Here is a 16037-nt window from a genome sequence, read left to right on the forward strand (position 1 = left end):
ATTCACTGCAATAGTTCTCGTCAATACCTTCCAAGTGCTCAAAAGGATGGAAATGCTTATAATTCAAAGAGTGTCCAGAACACATGAGCTTCTTCAAAACAAAAGTGAAAATTTAAAAAAAAATCATTATTTTGAACACTCAGGGTAGCTAGGACATATACAAAATAATACTGAAGGTCGTTGAAACCATAGACCCTCGAGAAAAAGATTTTTTCTCGAGGTCTATGTTGAAACTCACATACGAAAGAAAAGCCCTGTTATCCCACTAGTGAGCATCTACTACGTTATCTTTAAATGACAACTTTAAAACATAAAGTCAACTCCTACTTTTTTCAGTAATGAGGAACATTGGAAAAGTCAATTTTGATATGAAGAACTTTGAAGAAGCAAAGAGTAACTTTGAGAAAAGCATCGAGCTATTCACGAAGGTGTATGGTAAAGAAGATCCTCACGTATTTTATGGTACAGTTGGTATTTCTTTCATTCTAGTAAATTAATAATGTCAACTTGCTCGTACTGAACATATGAATTCCTCAGTCGTTCATCGTTGTTCTTACTGTCCCCAAACGAAAGCCAAACATGTTCTTAGGTGATTTCAACGTTCTTACTATATTGAAACTTGTACGGTCTATTATCAATAGATTGTACATTCGTGTTTGTACATTTTTCTATTTTGTAAAGTTAATGACATCTCTTGATTCGGTCCCTTTAGCCATGCAAGGCCTTGGAAGAGTACTACACTATGCCATGGAAACTGAAGCTCAGAGCAAGGAAGTAGAGAAACATTTGCTTGAAACTCTAAGAAGGAAGGAGAAGTACTTTCGAAATAGAGAACCAGGAGAGCTGGATCACTACAGCATTGCCCATGGTAAGACAACGTTTGAAAATTATCAGGGAACAGGCAGCAGGATTTTACCTTAAAATTCCATATTTTGACCCGTACTTTACCCTAATAAGATGCATAATTAAAGATATAACTTTTAATGACGCAACCGAAATTCTTAACTCTGCGATCACGTGATTAACGCTATTGTGAAGGAGTCTTGTCATGAATAATAGAACCGTGCTGTATTTGCTGTCTCGAAGCTTCGTGATTTGCATGGAGAGTTATACAAAACACCTAAACAAACAAATATTATGAAAAAGAGACGTGGAGAGACAAAATAACCATCAAGAATCACAGAACAATTACTAACTATAATTTCGAATAAATCTAGCAATGAAATAACGAAAGTGACCATAATTACCAGAAATTCGGTCAGGCTGTATGGATTAGAAAAAAAGAAACTGGGTTTTCCTTCCTTTAGCGAACACGCTGCACGATTACGGTTGAAATTCATGCATTGACAAGCCTTAGCAATACCTTACAAATCCGTGTCTGCGATTTTTCTCCCAGACCCGGATTTGAAGGGTATTACCAAAGGGTATTACCAGAAGGATATAGTCAATGCACAAATTTTAACCGGAAATCGTGCAGCATGTTCGCTAAAGGGAGGAGAAACCAATTTCTGGAAGGTTCCGCAAAACGCTTTTCACGTGAATATTATGCAAATAATGACTATGTACTGTACACGGTCGGATTTCAAAAAATCAGGGCTTTATTGGGGGGTTGGACTTCTATAACTGAGAAAAAATAAAAATCAGAATGTGTCTATAAGGTATCTAGCTACCTTAAATAACGTTATTTTCCATTCCCCTTTATTCTCCCTAGCAATGCAACAGCTTGGGCGCTACTACCAAAAGGTCGAGGACTACGAAAAAGCCCACCATTACTTTAATGAATCACTGGAAAAAAAGAAAAGGAATTGGCAGCGAAAATACGGTACAACCAAAACTGTAGACATAGCAGTTGATATGACCAATTTAGCCCGTAATTACCTACTCAAAGACGAGGTAAACCGGGACCTCCATGAGGCTGAGAAGTTGCTGGTGGAAGCTTATGAAATTAAAAGAGGCAAGATGCTACCAAAAATGAATCATGTCAACTAGGTGAGTTTCTTACAGTTCGCTTTCCATGAGATGTTTTGGCTTATATTCTCAATTATTTACACGCAGAAGCCGTTCAAATTACATTATGATTAGAAGGTAATATACTTTTAATGCTTCTGATTCCCTGAAGAATCAAAACCATTTTAGAGATATGTGCTGAGATTTTGTACGATCAACTTATCCAAAGGGTTTCCACAACTTTAATATAAAACATAAAAGTCTTTGCAACAGTTAGAGGCTTGTGACTAATGGCAGTAAAAATCATGCAATGTGACGATGATATGCATTTACTAGGCATTTAGAAAAATATTTACACTAACCTTTCAACATTTGTAATTAAGAGTGTTAAATATTTTTCAAACCGAGCAAAGTACACGTACATCCCTCGGCAAAACCCTTACAATTGATTGTTTTTTATATCGCTCAGGCAGAAAATGTCTACTTGAATGTAAGTAAGCGAGTAATTATGCCCGGATCTATAGCAAATGGGTAACTAGTGGCATTTGCTCCAAGGTTTCTAATGTGTATTGTTGACCTTAAGTGAGGACGTTACTACAAACGCCCCCAGGAGGAATACTGAAATTGCAAATACGGCAAGTTGTATTCATAAAACTGCAACACAAATATATATTGCTTCCAAGATGCATATTGATTATGTTCTCTTCATCTCAGCTATGTACTACCTGGCAGTTCTCTACCATGAAAAACAAGATACTGAAAAGTCGGAACAATACCAAGGCGAGATTGTGTTGCCATATCTTAAGGAGCTCTATGACACTTTGAAGCTAACACCGATGTGCCATAAGAAAGGTGAGAAATTCAATATGATCTATTCTTTCTACGTTGTTTAGCAAACGGCAGATTAGTTTAACCATTACTGTGTGGAACTTATTTACTAGCACAAAGAAAACCACGTTCTTTTGCCATGAATTTATTCTGCATTTTCTCTGAAAACATGCAAAATTAATAAGGAATTTTAGCATAGAAATATGTAAGAGTGAAACGATACGCTTTTTAATTTGTATGTAAAGATTTTATTTTAAGCAAGCATTTTGTTTAGGCATGATGATGATAATGATAATGATAATGTTGTTGTTGTTGTTGTTGTTGCTGTTGGTGTTGTTGTATTTATTATATTATTTTTCTCTCTTCTCTTTGTGAACAAACTTCTTTGCAATCGAAGTGTACCCTCCTGAGAAAACGTTTTGGCTGTGATTTTATAAAAAGTGACGCTACCAAGTCTGCAAGCAAGCAAGAAAAGGACTGCACTACACGACGCAATATTGAGTGTTGCTGGGAAATAAAAATATATTTTACTTGCTGTCTGTTATCGTATTATGAAACGGTAATTATCGACAAAGTTTTGGTACGTTAACTTTTGATGTAAACCAAGTTACGTAAACAATGTAATAGGAAAGAGTCGTCAAAATGTAAAATATCTTCCCAATATTTTAATGAGTCGATGGTTTTAAAGCGTACTATTAATAGCCCTTGCTTTGTAGCATACCATACATAGCGGTATGGTGATCTTTATATTAGCAACGAATGTTAATTTCACGGATGATTCGTTTAGGTTAAAAGAGTATGGAGGACAAGTTAAAAAATTTAAAACATGGGTGATATCGCTACCTTGGAGATTTTCACGGAGTTGACACTGGAGATAACGATAATTTGATGAAACGTCATCAAATGTACAACAGCTGATCACAAATGACCGTAGAGGCGTCAACATAGAGCATAGTGGACATTTTTCCCGATGGGTTACAAGTGACCCCATTTAAAAAATAACTACAATAGTACTTGAACGGGGATATCATTGTATAACAAGGAATGCAATAACATGTTCTAAGATTTCCCTGTGAAAGATAATGTGTAACATTTTAGAAAGCAAGTGTGGTGCTTTGATACGTATATCAATATAATCTCTTTATAGCCTTCAGAGTGTAATGTTCAGTATTTAGCAGATATGGTATGTTCTATTTTCTTCAAATCATCCATTCATACATTCAAAGTCATTACGGTAAACATAACATTATGACCATTGGTGTGTAACCTTGCGTAGATCACATTTTGTATTAAGAAGTATATGTTATAGCTTTCGTGATGGCCCTATCATTGTATTGATATTATTTCGTTTTTTTTATGGTATTCCGGGAATAGTTCAAGTTTAGTGTTGTGAAAATCAGAAGAAAAATGCTTTATGTTGACAATACTTCAACATGTTTATAAGACATTTGTGTGCACTTTAATAGTTTATAAGTGTTTGGACATATATAACTAAATTTATTACACTGAGTCTGTTGACTTTATTTTTTTCGGCAGTACAGGCATAGCAGTTTTGTGTATCGTATTTATAAGGGACAACGTGTGGCGATTGTCAATCACGAATAATTACTGAGATACATGGCAAAATATTATTATTGTTATCAAAATAACCCTCTGGTACTTTTTAGTGAAGAGTAGGAATGAAACATTTATTTTTTCATGAAAAGATAAGATTTTAAGTATAACACCTTTTTTGAAGTCTTTGTATATATATATAGAGTGAGCATACCATTGTCTTCATTTTAAACACTTAATTTGAGACCAAATGTACTGTATTAATTAAATTTGCATAATATTTTCCCGACCACCGATCACTAATCACTAAATTGTAATTTTAACGGTTGCATTTCAATTTACATATATACATGAAATTCTTATCAGAACGTTGCTCTGTTCCATGCACTGCTGTCAAACAGGAATTATTGATGACTTTTAAGCTTACTGCTCTCACCTCCAATTGTTTAAAATTGCGGGTTTTCGGTGAATAATTACAATATAAGTAATGCAAATTGTTGCTGTCTTTTGTCCCGGTTTTCGAATTTCCCCTACAGATATTTTTTTCAGATATGTCGAATTTGAACTTTTCTATTGGTCTCAATTAACACGATTGGAAATAATTTGCAATGGGATAACTGGATCTTCATATTTTTCACATTTCTCAAATTTTTGAGTGTCACATAGCTGAATGTTGCAATATTACAAATTACTCATAAAAACAAGTGTGTAACTTAAAAAGAAAAGCAGATGACCTTATATTTGCAGGTTAAAACGACCTTACTTCACCATCCAATTATCCCAAATTAGTTTCAATATCGTGTTAGTTATATTTGAAAGTCTCACGACTACAAAAAAGAGGTAAAGTTTCTTGTCTTTGCATATCGAGAAAGACTAGGTCTCTTTTGCATTTCACATTCATACAGAGATGAACAGAGCTTCCGTTGGCATTTTCAAACCTGCGTAAGGCTGTACGCAAATGATTTTCTTATTTGAGTAAAATGTCTCAAAAATGCGTACATTGACAACTACATGTGAGTATCTATACAATAGCTGTATACGCGATATCGAAAACCGGTTCAAAGTCAATGAATAAAGTATTTTTTCTTTGATGAGTTTTACAATCTTTGATACTGTTCTATTGTATTATATTCTCTATCGACGGTATTCATTTCTTTACTTTTTTCTGTCTACTAGTTCCGACGATGTCTTTGCTGCCTGAACTCTATCATCGCTGCTCTAAAGTCAAATTCGCCAAGTCTTGGGCATTCCATGGTTATCACCATCAGATCATTTACGACATCTTCACACGGTAAAAGTTCACGATATTCGTAAAGAAGCGTACAGACCGCCATAAAAATATCATTCCTGAGTCCGCGTAGCATTAGCTGAAATTGTTGACATTCTATGTGAAGGAAATAACGTACTCGACGTAACTGACAAGATGTAGGACAAGATGTTTCAAAATAATGAACAATTTTTCAAGCAAACATTTTTTTTCCAGTCATGGATAAACTACGCATTGGAGGAAAACCACGTGTGCTCATGTCTTTGTTACGGAGACTGTGTTCTTTTCAATGCGTATTGGATTACGCAGATGTCAACCTAGTTTGCCAATGTGATTAAAATCAGATGTAGAGTACGGCGACGTCTGTACTTTCGCGGTATTCTCTTGCTGTCGCCTATATGCGTGAAATACGCAGGATTTTGCTTAAACGGAAGCTCTGGATAAAAACAAAACAAAACACAACGATGCGCACAGATAAGGAGAACATGATAATGTTGAGGAATTACAATTACAAAGTGTATATGCACATGTACAATTTAATGCTGCACAATCATTTCTCAACGTCAACGTCAGTTAACAGTCACTCTAAAATTAATATAATCAAAGTTAATGTTTTCAAAAAACGCATTTATACGACGTGTGTGCCGCATGCTTTGGTTATTGAATAAAACGGATTTAAGATCAATTACAAGGAGATTGAACTAAATTTAATGAAACAAGCTGATCCATTTTTGTCGCCATACAATCAATGTAAGCGTTTCTTCAATTTCCCATTAGTGTTATCAACGGAATCATCAGTCATGTTTTTCGTTGCTGTGTTACTATTGGAAAATTTGAAGTACTATAGTCTACGTGAAGGTTCAATAAGGAAAACTTAATTTTGGCTTTAAAAAATCATACTGACCATTTACTTTCTGTGGCAAAAATGCAGTCTCAATTATCCTGCCACGTGAAAAATGTGTTCAAAAGTTGGCAAGCTTTCTGAAAGCACAAATTAACAAATCTAACCAAACCTTTGCATGCAAACAGCCATCAGAGATTGACATAGAGACATTAGGTAACCTATTAACACAGGGCATAATTAGGTCAACTTTACAAAACATTCAGATAATAAGTGGTAGGCAGTGTAACTTTTCAAAATGCAAGTAGAGGTGTAGAACCAACACGACGACTTCTAAATGGAAAGATGCCAATAAAGAAATTTGGCATGACAAAGCCGGCCAGGGGAATCCTCATAATATCCTGATTCAAAAAAATGTTCATGTTTGGGTATCAAGTAGGAAGGGGATGTCCCTTGTCCCCATTCTAATTAATCAAAAGGGCATAATGTCAGCCGTATAGAAGCTAATTCATGCAAGGGATGTAGTGCGCATTTGCAAGGCAATCTACACATATCACCCTGTATGCCGGGCTCATTCTACAACTGTAAGGCCTTGGAGTCACTGCATGCAGTGGAAGCTTCCGTCACATATGTGTATAATGACTATCACACTTGAAAGAAATATTCGTAAAACAAAGCAATCATATATCTCGTATGCGCATTACTAGACATACCATATTTTACATATTTCCAGTATTTCATGGTATTGCATTGGCATGTTGAAAACAAATGCAGCGTTGATGCTTCTTCGGTTCTCGGCGAATATTGCGATATGCAAATTTCAATTTCGACCGCTTTTGACATTTCATATCACCATGGACTCGTATTGGTAGCGATGAACCGATCCGTCATATCAGAAAACCACTTATGTAAACCTCTGACGTCAGGGTTTGATTTGAAATAGACGTAGGCAATTATGGTATCATCTCCAATGATACGGACATAAAACGGATTGAATGCCGATCTGTTCTGTTATGTCATTGATTTAAGGCACGCCATTGTATTTTCTATAAATACTGCTGAATTAACAAAATGGAATTAGGAAATATTGCAAAATCAGACCCGAGTGAACACTTTCCTGAAGATGGAAAGTATGGCTTACTGGACAGATAACATAGTTGGAGACGCCATTTATTGTATGAATGAGCAAACTAACGCTTTCCACCATACAAGTATAAAATGGAGAATTATAGTTCGAGGAAGTGATACGTAGACGTGACGTACAATGGCGGAATAATATACGTTAAAAGTTCGATGTAGGAAAGATGAAAAAATGATTTTTTTCAAGTATGTTTCTTTCAACTGCATCCCCAAAGGCAGTAAGGTTGCACTGGTCTGTTAAAATGGAATAACCATAAGGAAAAGGCACTTTGCACTGCTTATTCACTTAACTTAGACATGCTGCTACTGGTAGTAATGGAAACGCTGAGAACATTGAGTGAAGGCTTAGGTATGGTATGAAATTAATTGAATCGGGGGTACAGTGCCCTCATTTATGAGTTTACAGCGGTGATTCACATACCTCTTATTGAGCTGTAGGATGACAGGATAATGTCCTTAGTCTTGTGCCTAATAGAACAGGTGGGCAGCTATGACCAGAGCTCAAAATACATTTGGTAAACATTAATAATAATAGGAATGAACTTAACACACAAAGCTTGACAGCATGCGCAAAATGCTGCGCACACACAACTATTCAGGATGTTTTCAGCGACAGACAGCAGTTGTAACCTGCATGTAATAATCTCCGCAAATGCAATATGAACCACAATTGTAATAACATCAACCATAAATGTACTAAGCAGTCATTGAAGAGGAAAATTGCTGTATTCTTTCACAAGAGGGTCTGATGATTGGCGCTCTTCTAACAACTCGAATAGCAATGTAAGTGATGGTACTTGCACTCAGGGATAGTAGCTCTCCATGTATGGACAAGTAATAAACAAAATTTTGTAAACTTTCATTGTGTACTCATCAATTTATTTCACAACATCCAACATATAACGGATTTCAAAGTAGTAAAGACGTGACAGGGAAATTATGAAACCTACTTATATAGAAATATGAAGCTATTTGACCGCAGAATAATAATGATCATGGTAATTGGTAAGTTGTAAAGTGAAAAATGGCTATGGATATGAACAATAAGCGACTCTACGGACAGGCGTCTGCGAATACAAACCATCTATAGTAAAAATCAAACAATCCCATTTGCAATACCTTGCTCTATCTTTGACGTTTACCAGATTTCTTCTATTTTGCTTTAGACAGACACTATTTTAAAAGTTTACGTCATATGTAACACTTTCATTTCATAACATCCAATAGAAATATAAAATGCCGTTTTTGTCAATTGGCAGTCCTTACTCCGCATATGGCTACATGGTAAAGTTTTCACCGATGAATCCCGACTGACGCGTCTCCCATACTGGTACAAGTAAGTTACTGGAGAGAAATTACAGGTTCGAGGAGGGCCGAGGTGTATGAATGACGCAGGAAAAATAGTGACCCTTCAAAGTGTTTGCCAGAAACTAAAGACTTTCCCGGATTTCCATGCGCAAAAAAGTGACCCTGCCCCTGAATCTCACAACCGAAATCATTGAGATCTTAATTGACATATTAATGCTCATTTGAACCTTGAACATTCAAAGAATACTAGTGACCCTGCCCCTGAATCTCTCAACCGAAATCATTGAGATCTTAATTGACATATTAATGCTCATTTGAACCTTGAACATTCAAAGAATACTATCTAATCTTTACACATAATTACTAATAGGTTTCAAATAATTCGATGAAAAAGAGATCACATTTCTCAATAAGTAATGCTACCAACTATTTGAAGTACAATTGGCCATTCAAAACTAAAAATGATAGATGCAATGTTGACTTTAATTTACGCTCATTGTACAGAGGGCAGCATTATTGTTTGTCAAGAATCTTCGTACAGCCTAAAAGTAAATATTTAACAACATATAAATATAATAATCCACAATATAGCAGGTTTGTGGGGGAAAATCGTTAACTCTTTAAGTGCTGTAATTTTCCCACCAAAATTTCAGTGCAACATTTTACCAATTTTTATGAATTTTTCTGTAATTTTTGTTGATAATTTTGGATCAAATGGACATAACATTTCATTTGCTACAATTTTTCACCAAAATTGTGGCAAAAATCTAAAAAAATTGACTGGGGCACATTTTATAAAGGTGACAAAAATTGACTTTTGCGCTTAAAGGGTTAATATTTTACGAGTAGGCTAGCATGAGGAGTGAATCATCATTTTTTGGTCAAATTCAAAAATAACATATATTGTTCACACTTGCATTCTCTAATTTCTATTTTCATCTAGCAAATTTAGATAAAATGTCAAACAGTCAAAAATGTACAAATTTAGCTAGTTTATATTGCAGAAAATGTATTCGTATTGTTTTCACATACTAGTGGAATAACATTATCTGTGAAATTCAAAAACAAATTTGTTGTATACATATGCACTTGTAACCCTCTACATCGAGTACATTTATATCAATGGTCAAACATCTTTAAATGCACAGATAGCGCAGTTGTAGTTTTATAGTTTTTTAGACTGCCATGTATAGTGAACCAACATTTACGATGAAAAAAAAATCAAATTTCGTGTACATACATGCACTTTTTACCTCCCACTTCGAGCAAAGTACATTCACATGAATTATCAAACATATATAACAGTACCGATATAGCTTTTTTACGTGAAAAATGTTAATAGTTTGTACAATATACTCCCATATATTATTATTTGGTATTTTTGGACGAAGCACTACGTCGGCATCATCTTGCCTTACAAGAACGGTGACCCTCCCAAACAGCAAGCGTTGGTATTCACGACTCTTCAAAAATGGTTGAGCGAAAAATGGCAAACCAACATCCAAAAACACCGCCCCTATAATTTCTGCCTCTTCCCTAAATAAGTCCTGCAAAATGCAATGTATTTCATTTCTAGTAACCCAAACGGCCGAACTGTCATTCAAAATACATATTATTCTAAAACTGATCAGCGGCGTATTTAATCTCCGTCGACCAGCCGTTCATCAGTTTACACCGCCGCTTTTTCCGCTGTTGTACTCTTTGATCGAATGCTAAATGTTCCTTCCATCAAGGGAGAGGTATTGATTCTTGAAAGGAAATGCCTCCCAGATCGCCGACAAAGAGTGCAAAGGTTGCACAAATCCGTCTGTGAAATAAGTAAATGAAACACGTACGTTAGAGTTTATTTCATTACAAGAGACAGACACTTATTTCCGACCATTGACTATCAAGGCGTTGTCATTCATCGAAGATGACTATGGCACGAATGATTTTATTTACATAGTTTTTGCAAATTAGCAGACAACAACAGATAACAATTTCTGTCAAATTACTTATCTCCAGCTATGACAAGCATGGTAGGGAAAATGTAGGGAATGCGGCATACCCTAAAACCTTCGTGGCAGACGGTATAGATGAAAGGATTGATGAAGCTGTTAGCCATGGCCAACCAATAGAAACAAATGTAAATCTTCTGGACCAATTCAAACACTTCTTTTGAGCTACTGTGGAAAGGTTTGCAGGTTGTCAAAAGCATGAGGAAATGTAGAGGCAACCAAAACAGTGCAAACAATATCACCACTGTTACCGCCATCTTTGCCACCTGTAAAGATCAAAGAATATTGATTAAATATGTTATGAAATGAGAACATGCGCAACTACTTATCACAATCAAAACTAATAGGTAAGTACACCAAAATCAGTGTCTTAACCCGTAAGAACAAGCGGGATATTGGGCTTCACCGTTTTGCCATAAACAGTGTGTATCTCCGCGTCAAGAAAAGTTATAAGTGGTAAGGTCGGAATAGTGATTGAAAGGGTTACCAGGCACATTGGCTGGTAAATGTACTGCTTCACAAACTTTAAGTTTGCATATCATATCCCACGGTTCCAATTTAAAAAAAATAATCACCAATATTCCCGGGTCCTGAACTGTGCACTGTCAGGTCTGGACACAAATATTAAATAATCAAATACTACAGGGTAAACATTACCTCGTCAATTCTTGCGCACACGTTTCTGTTAATAGTAACTGTTTCAGTAACACCTACTGAGATATACTTGTACAGGTGCACTATTTCATAGATAAATAAGCTTTACTGAAATTTTATACCAAAATGGATTAAAATTATATGATGTAATGCAATATCTATTCCCTCAATTACAGTTACAGCGGTATATTTTACAATCCTTTATAACATTCATGTTTGGAAAAATGCAGTCACTATTCGTAAATCATAAATTGAAGCAAAATCCGTATGAAAGTTTAAAAGGGTACCGACAAGGTAACGTTTGTGTTTCTTTGAAGAGTGTTGCGGAGATCCCTCAATTTATTTGGCTCTAATGATGACTGTAACACTGTCATAGCAAATATCTGACAAACATCATGATGTTATTTCTATTTTCTCTTGCAATATGAGGGCGCTTACTCCAAATTTCGTGTCTCACATGCGTCAACAATCATTCAACATCGATTCTGTACACTGTCCAGCGTTCCTTTGTAGCCTTTGTCTCTGGTCTGCATCAAGTTGGAATCATCCTTACCCTCAATTAGGCAAAGAGCTCTTACTAACTTATGTTTTACAATCTGCTTTCTCTGATATTTCAGTTTTTCACCGTTTTCTTTTTATCGTGTTAAACTTTGCCGTTCGAAAATGAAGTAATTCTCTTTATGAGTCTGATATAAAATGTATTTGCTGAAGAATAACGCTTCATCATCACTTTGATAAATCGGCTAGCAAAGATAATTTTACCTTCAACGTCACTTGAAACTGTACCGCTGTTTAAATCATACTAGTGCCCATAATCTCCCTCATAGACAGATTATGTCATGGATAACTGATTGTCTTGACAATCTAGGAGTATGAAAGGGGAATTCACAAAACCGCTGAATGAGTAATGGAGTAAAATTACCCAGGCCAAACAAGAGTTATCACATAATCTGGAAAGCCATAAATTGACATTAATAATTATTGTACAATACCCCTGATTTATATCTGCTATAACAATGTCGACTGCTGGGATCATTGAAGTTCTATGTGAAAGAGCTGATTAAGCTAATATTTCATGGTCGTAAATTCACCTTAGATTGTAAGCTTTCGTTTCATCCGCAAATGAAATATACTTTTAGTCCAAATATAATTATTTGCTGCTTTTCAAAAGAATATTCCCTGTCCCTTGATAGGCTAAGTACCCGAAATGAATTCGCCATATGTCCAACCTGATTAGTGTTATTCGAGTAAGGTTTTGCCCAGGGAAGGTAAAATGGTCATTGATTGAGTGTGGTAATTTCGTTTATAATTGCGTATAGTCAGCCTTTTGAGTTGTTTTTTAATGTTATATGGTTGCGAACAATTATCAAAGTTAATTCCACATACAAAGCTTGTGTTTTTGTGGCAAAAGTTTCCCTACAGCCAAAAAAAAATAAAGAGCAGCAAACCAAGCACCCATGCAGAACCAAACTTGATACAGTCCTGCCTGTAAGTAATGTTTCAGAAGCGTGTGGATACAGCTTTTAAATCGTCTAAAACTACGAACCTGAATTACCCTGATACAAGGTAACACATATGTCTTGGAAAAACTGATCAGTTCCTTTCGCGGAGATGCTAGAGAAATAGTAAACCCAATATTTCTGAAGCCCGACTGAAAAGTACCGCTAATCGGAGGCAATAGTGACACTAAGTAACTCGTCTCAATAGGGAAAGACATTTCATAAAACATAATGACTCGCTTCCTTTATAAAATTCAACCCCTCAGCGCAGTAGAATTTCTACACGTTCGAGAAACGCATAATTATAACAGCACTACATCCACAAGCATAATCCCAGACATTCTTGAAAAAGGTTCTGATTTATGACAGCCAGCATTACAAGTTCTGTCACTTTGAGAAGACCTAAGAACAAATTATCAAACGTAAGGCCTGTCCATACATATCAAAACATGTCATTTCTCAGGCAAGTAATGTATATTGCAAAAAGTGTAGACCATGACTGTAAAAACAAAAACCGTATTGAAGAGTCGAATTCCACTGTGTCTCTCAGTTATTTTATAGGCATAGACACTTGCAGATATTGGCACCCTATATGCATCAGAAAATTATATGATAAGTTGAAATTAATTCTAGTTCGGAAGTCACAATGTTTTGAAATGAAATAGAAATTGGAAATAATTCAAACGGTAAATCTTGATAATGGCGCATGCATCAGAATTAGTCAACAAATGGTGCAAATCCCGTTATTGCGAGGTCTCTTCAGGATTAATTTACTTAGAGCTTTGGCAGTACAGTCATTGGAATCGTGTTTTAAAGTATTGTTGCTACGAATATAAAAAGGCGCCGCTTCAAGAAAAGCATATCCCTAGTCTTTGATGCCCCGATAAGCTCAAGGAATTGTGTAAATTCTCTGTAAAAAAAACCCCATCTGTATATTTAGCCTGAGGCTCATTTTGCTTTACTGCAGAGCCCCCAAGGTTGCCGTCTGAGTAATGATACAGTATACGTATTTCAAATAACCTTGAGATTTATCGGTTTCCTAATGAAACAAGATGTACTGGGGAAGAAGAGCTCTGGCCGCGCCGACCCTTCTCAATATGTCAACGAAGCATACAGATGCCAAGAAAGTGATATTTCATACAGTAACTGTATCATCATTAGATTAAGGGTTCAACTTTGTTAATCATATAGCTATTGACGCGATACCCAAAGTTCTTGGTTCAATGTGATATCATTGACTGTAATTATATATGTAAAATTTCGACTATGTTCTCATTTTCAATTGCTGCAAGATGTGTATGTTTAAACTCGTCATTACTTGTTTCTTCAAACCTCTTAAGCTATACTGTTATACGTTTTATTAACTTGTGATTTTCACCTTTGCGCTGCCAAGTACCTACAAAGGCAGGCGTGGACTTGGTTTAAACGCAACTGATTATCAATGGTAACGAGAGCCTTATATCTATATTCACAAAACAAATGTTGATTATGAATGGTTCTTTTCACTTCGTATGCATTAAGAAAGTACTCCTTGAGGAGGGAATTAAATGCGAAATTTTCTGATTTTTTAGTACACTATCTTAAAAAAACATTTCAAGTATCCCCTTTGCAAGTCATAATAATTTAGAAGTCCCCGAAAGTATACAATTCATTTTTGTACTTTTTGTGTAGCCCTGAAACCAAATACTTAAAAACTTTTAGATCTTTAAGTTAACAAGAACCAAGGACTCCATACTATGATACAAAAACATCCCAAGGTTTAAATTTGTTCCAATCCTATCTTCATCTTAACATCATGAACACCCATCAGCAATCGTGGGTAAGCTAGAGAATCAGTCAAAGTAAATTCAACCATAGCAAGCAATGATGTGACCCTTTATGTTTCAGTTGAGCTCTGAGGGTGCAAGAACGGCTCCCCTATAACATTCCCTTTTGTTGCTTGCTGGTGGCAGGAGAGAGATGCAGAGAAGGAGATATCCCCTGCGTGAGTGAGAAAAAGATTGAACATTTAAAATATTTTGGAGCACTGTCGAGCGATCTTATACCTTAGAAACTAAAAAGACAATTTTTTGTTTGAAATGATAATGACCTTGGCCATTCACGTACACGTAATGTTGATAAACTGAATGCCAGGCGTTCCACAAGGGCTGAAGGAATAGAAAATGTCGGAGAAAAAAAAGTTAAATTTTTTTTAACTGATTTTAAATGCAGGGCAGCTGGTTTCAATGTCAGAGATCATGGGTATGCCACAGATGTGATATGCTTTTTGGTCACGCTGCATTTTTGCATAATGGGAACAGAAGTTTCTTGTGGGGAGTTTTTACAAAAATATTTTAGTGTGCTGCTGCTGGCCAGTGTGCAAACAAAAAAAAACAAATAAAAAACCAAAAAAAGAAATCAGGACTTGCAAAGATACTCCAGTCTGAATTTTTTTAAGCGGTTTGCAGAACCTCAAAAACGCAAACATCGTTCTAGACTGGATATCATGATTAAGTGATTTATTGTTGATTAACAATCCTGAAAATTAGCTGGCAAACTTTGATGGTCATTTTGGCCGGTGTACACACATGAGGGGATTGGCCGGCACAAACCATGTAGGTAGACTAATCCCCTGAGAGCGGAAAAATTCCGCATTACCGAATTAACGGCTTATGACTCCCCAGGGAATAAATAAACTACCGATCAAGTAGAACAAAAGATCACAATGTTTACGAATATGACATCAACCGTGATATTTGTAGAGCAATCACCGATTGACAGTCAGTTCACACCTCAAGTAAGGTATCTTTTCATATGGAAATGATTTCGAACCTACAGCGTTTGTGCCGGGGAATCTTGGCATACACCAAAGTAAACTTGCTGGAATGCCATTCGTTGGTGATAATTGGTTGCAAAGTACATCCTCTGATTCGTTGTTGGCCTGTCACTGTGATTCCCACAAAAAGTAATGATATATTTCCTTAGAGTATACCTGAGAAATGTTTCGGGTCTCAGGAGATCTA

General features: G+C 35.9%; 1 protein-coding gene across 1 annotated transcript; it reads left to right on the top strand.

The window, feature by feature from the left end:
• The first annotated feature begins 304 nt into the window (after nt 1-304).
• On the top strand, nt 305-1989 carry LOC139125714 (uncharacterized). The gene is made up of 3 exons (XM_070691814.1): nt 305-462; nt 713-868; nt 1712-1989. Exons 1-3 carry the CDS (start codon nt 339-341, stop codon nt 1987-1989), a joined length of 558 nt encoding a protein of 185 aa, XP_070547915.1. The 5' UTR covers nt 305-338.
• The last annotated feature ends 14048 nt before the right edge of the window (nt 1990-16037 follow it).

This window comes from Ptychodera flava (genome assembly GCF_041260155.1).
Source record: "Ptychodera flava strain L36383 chromosome 3 unlocalized genomic scaffold, AS_Pfla_20210202 Scaffold_26__1_contigs__length_13983176_pilon, whole genome shotgun sequence".
NCBI classification, from domain to species: domain Eukaryota; kingdom Metazoa; phylum Hemichordata; class Enteropneusta; family Ptychoderidae; genus Ptychodera; species Ptychodera flava.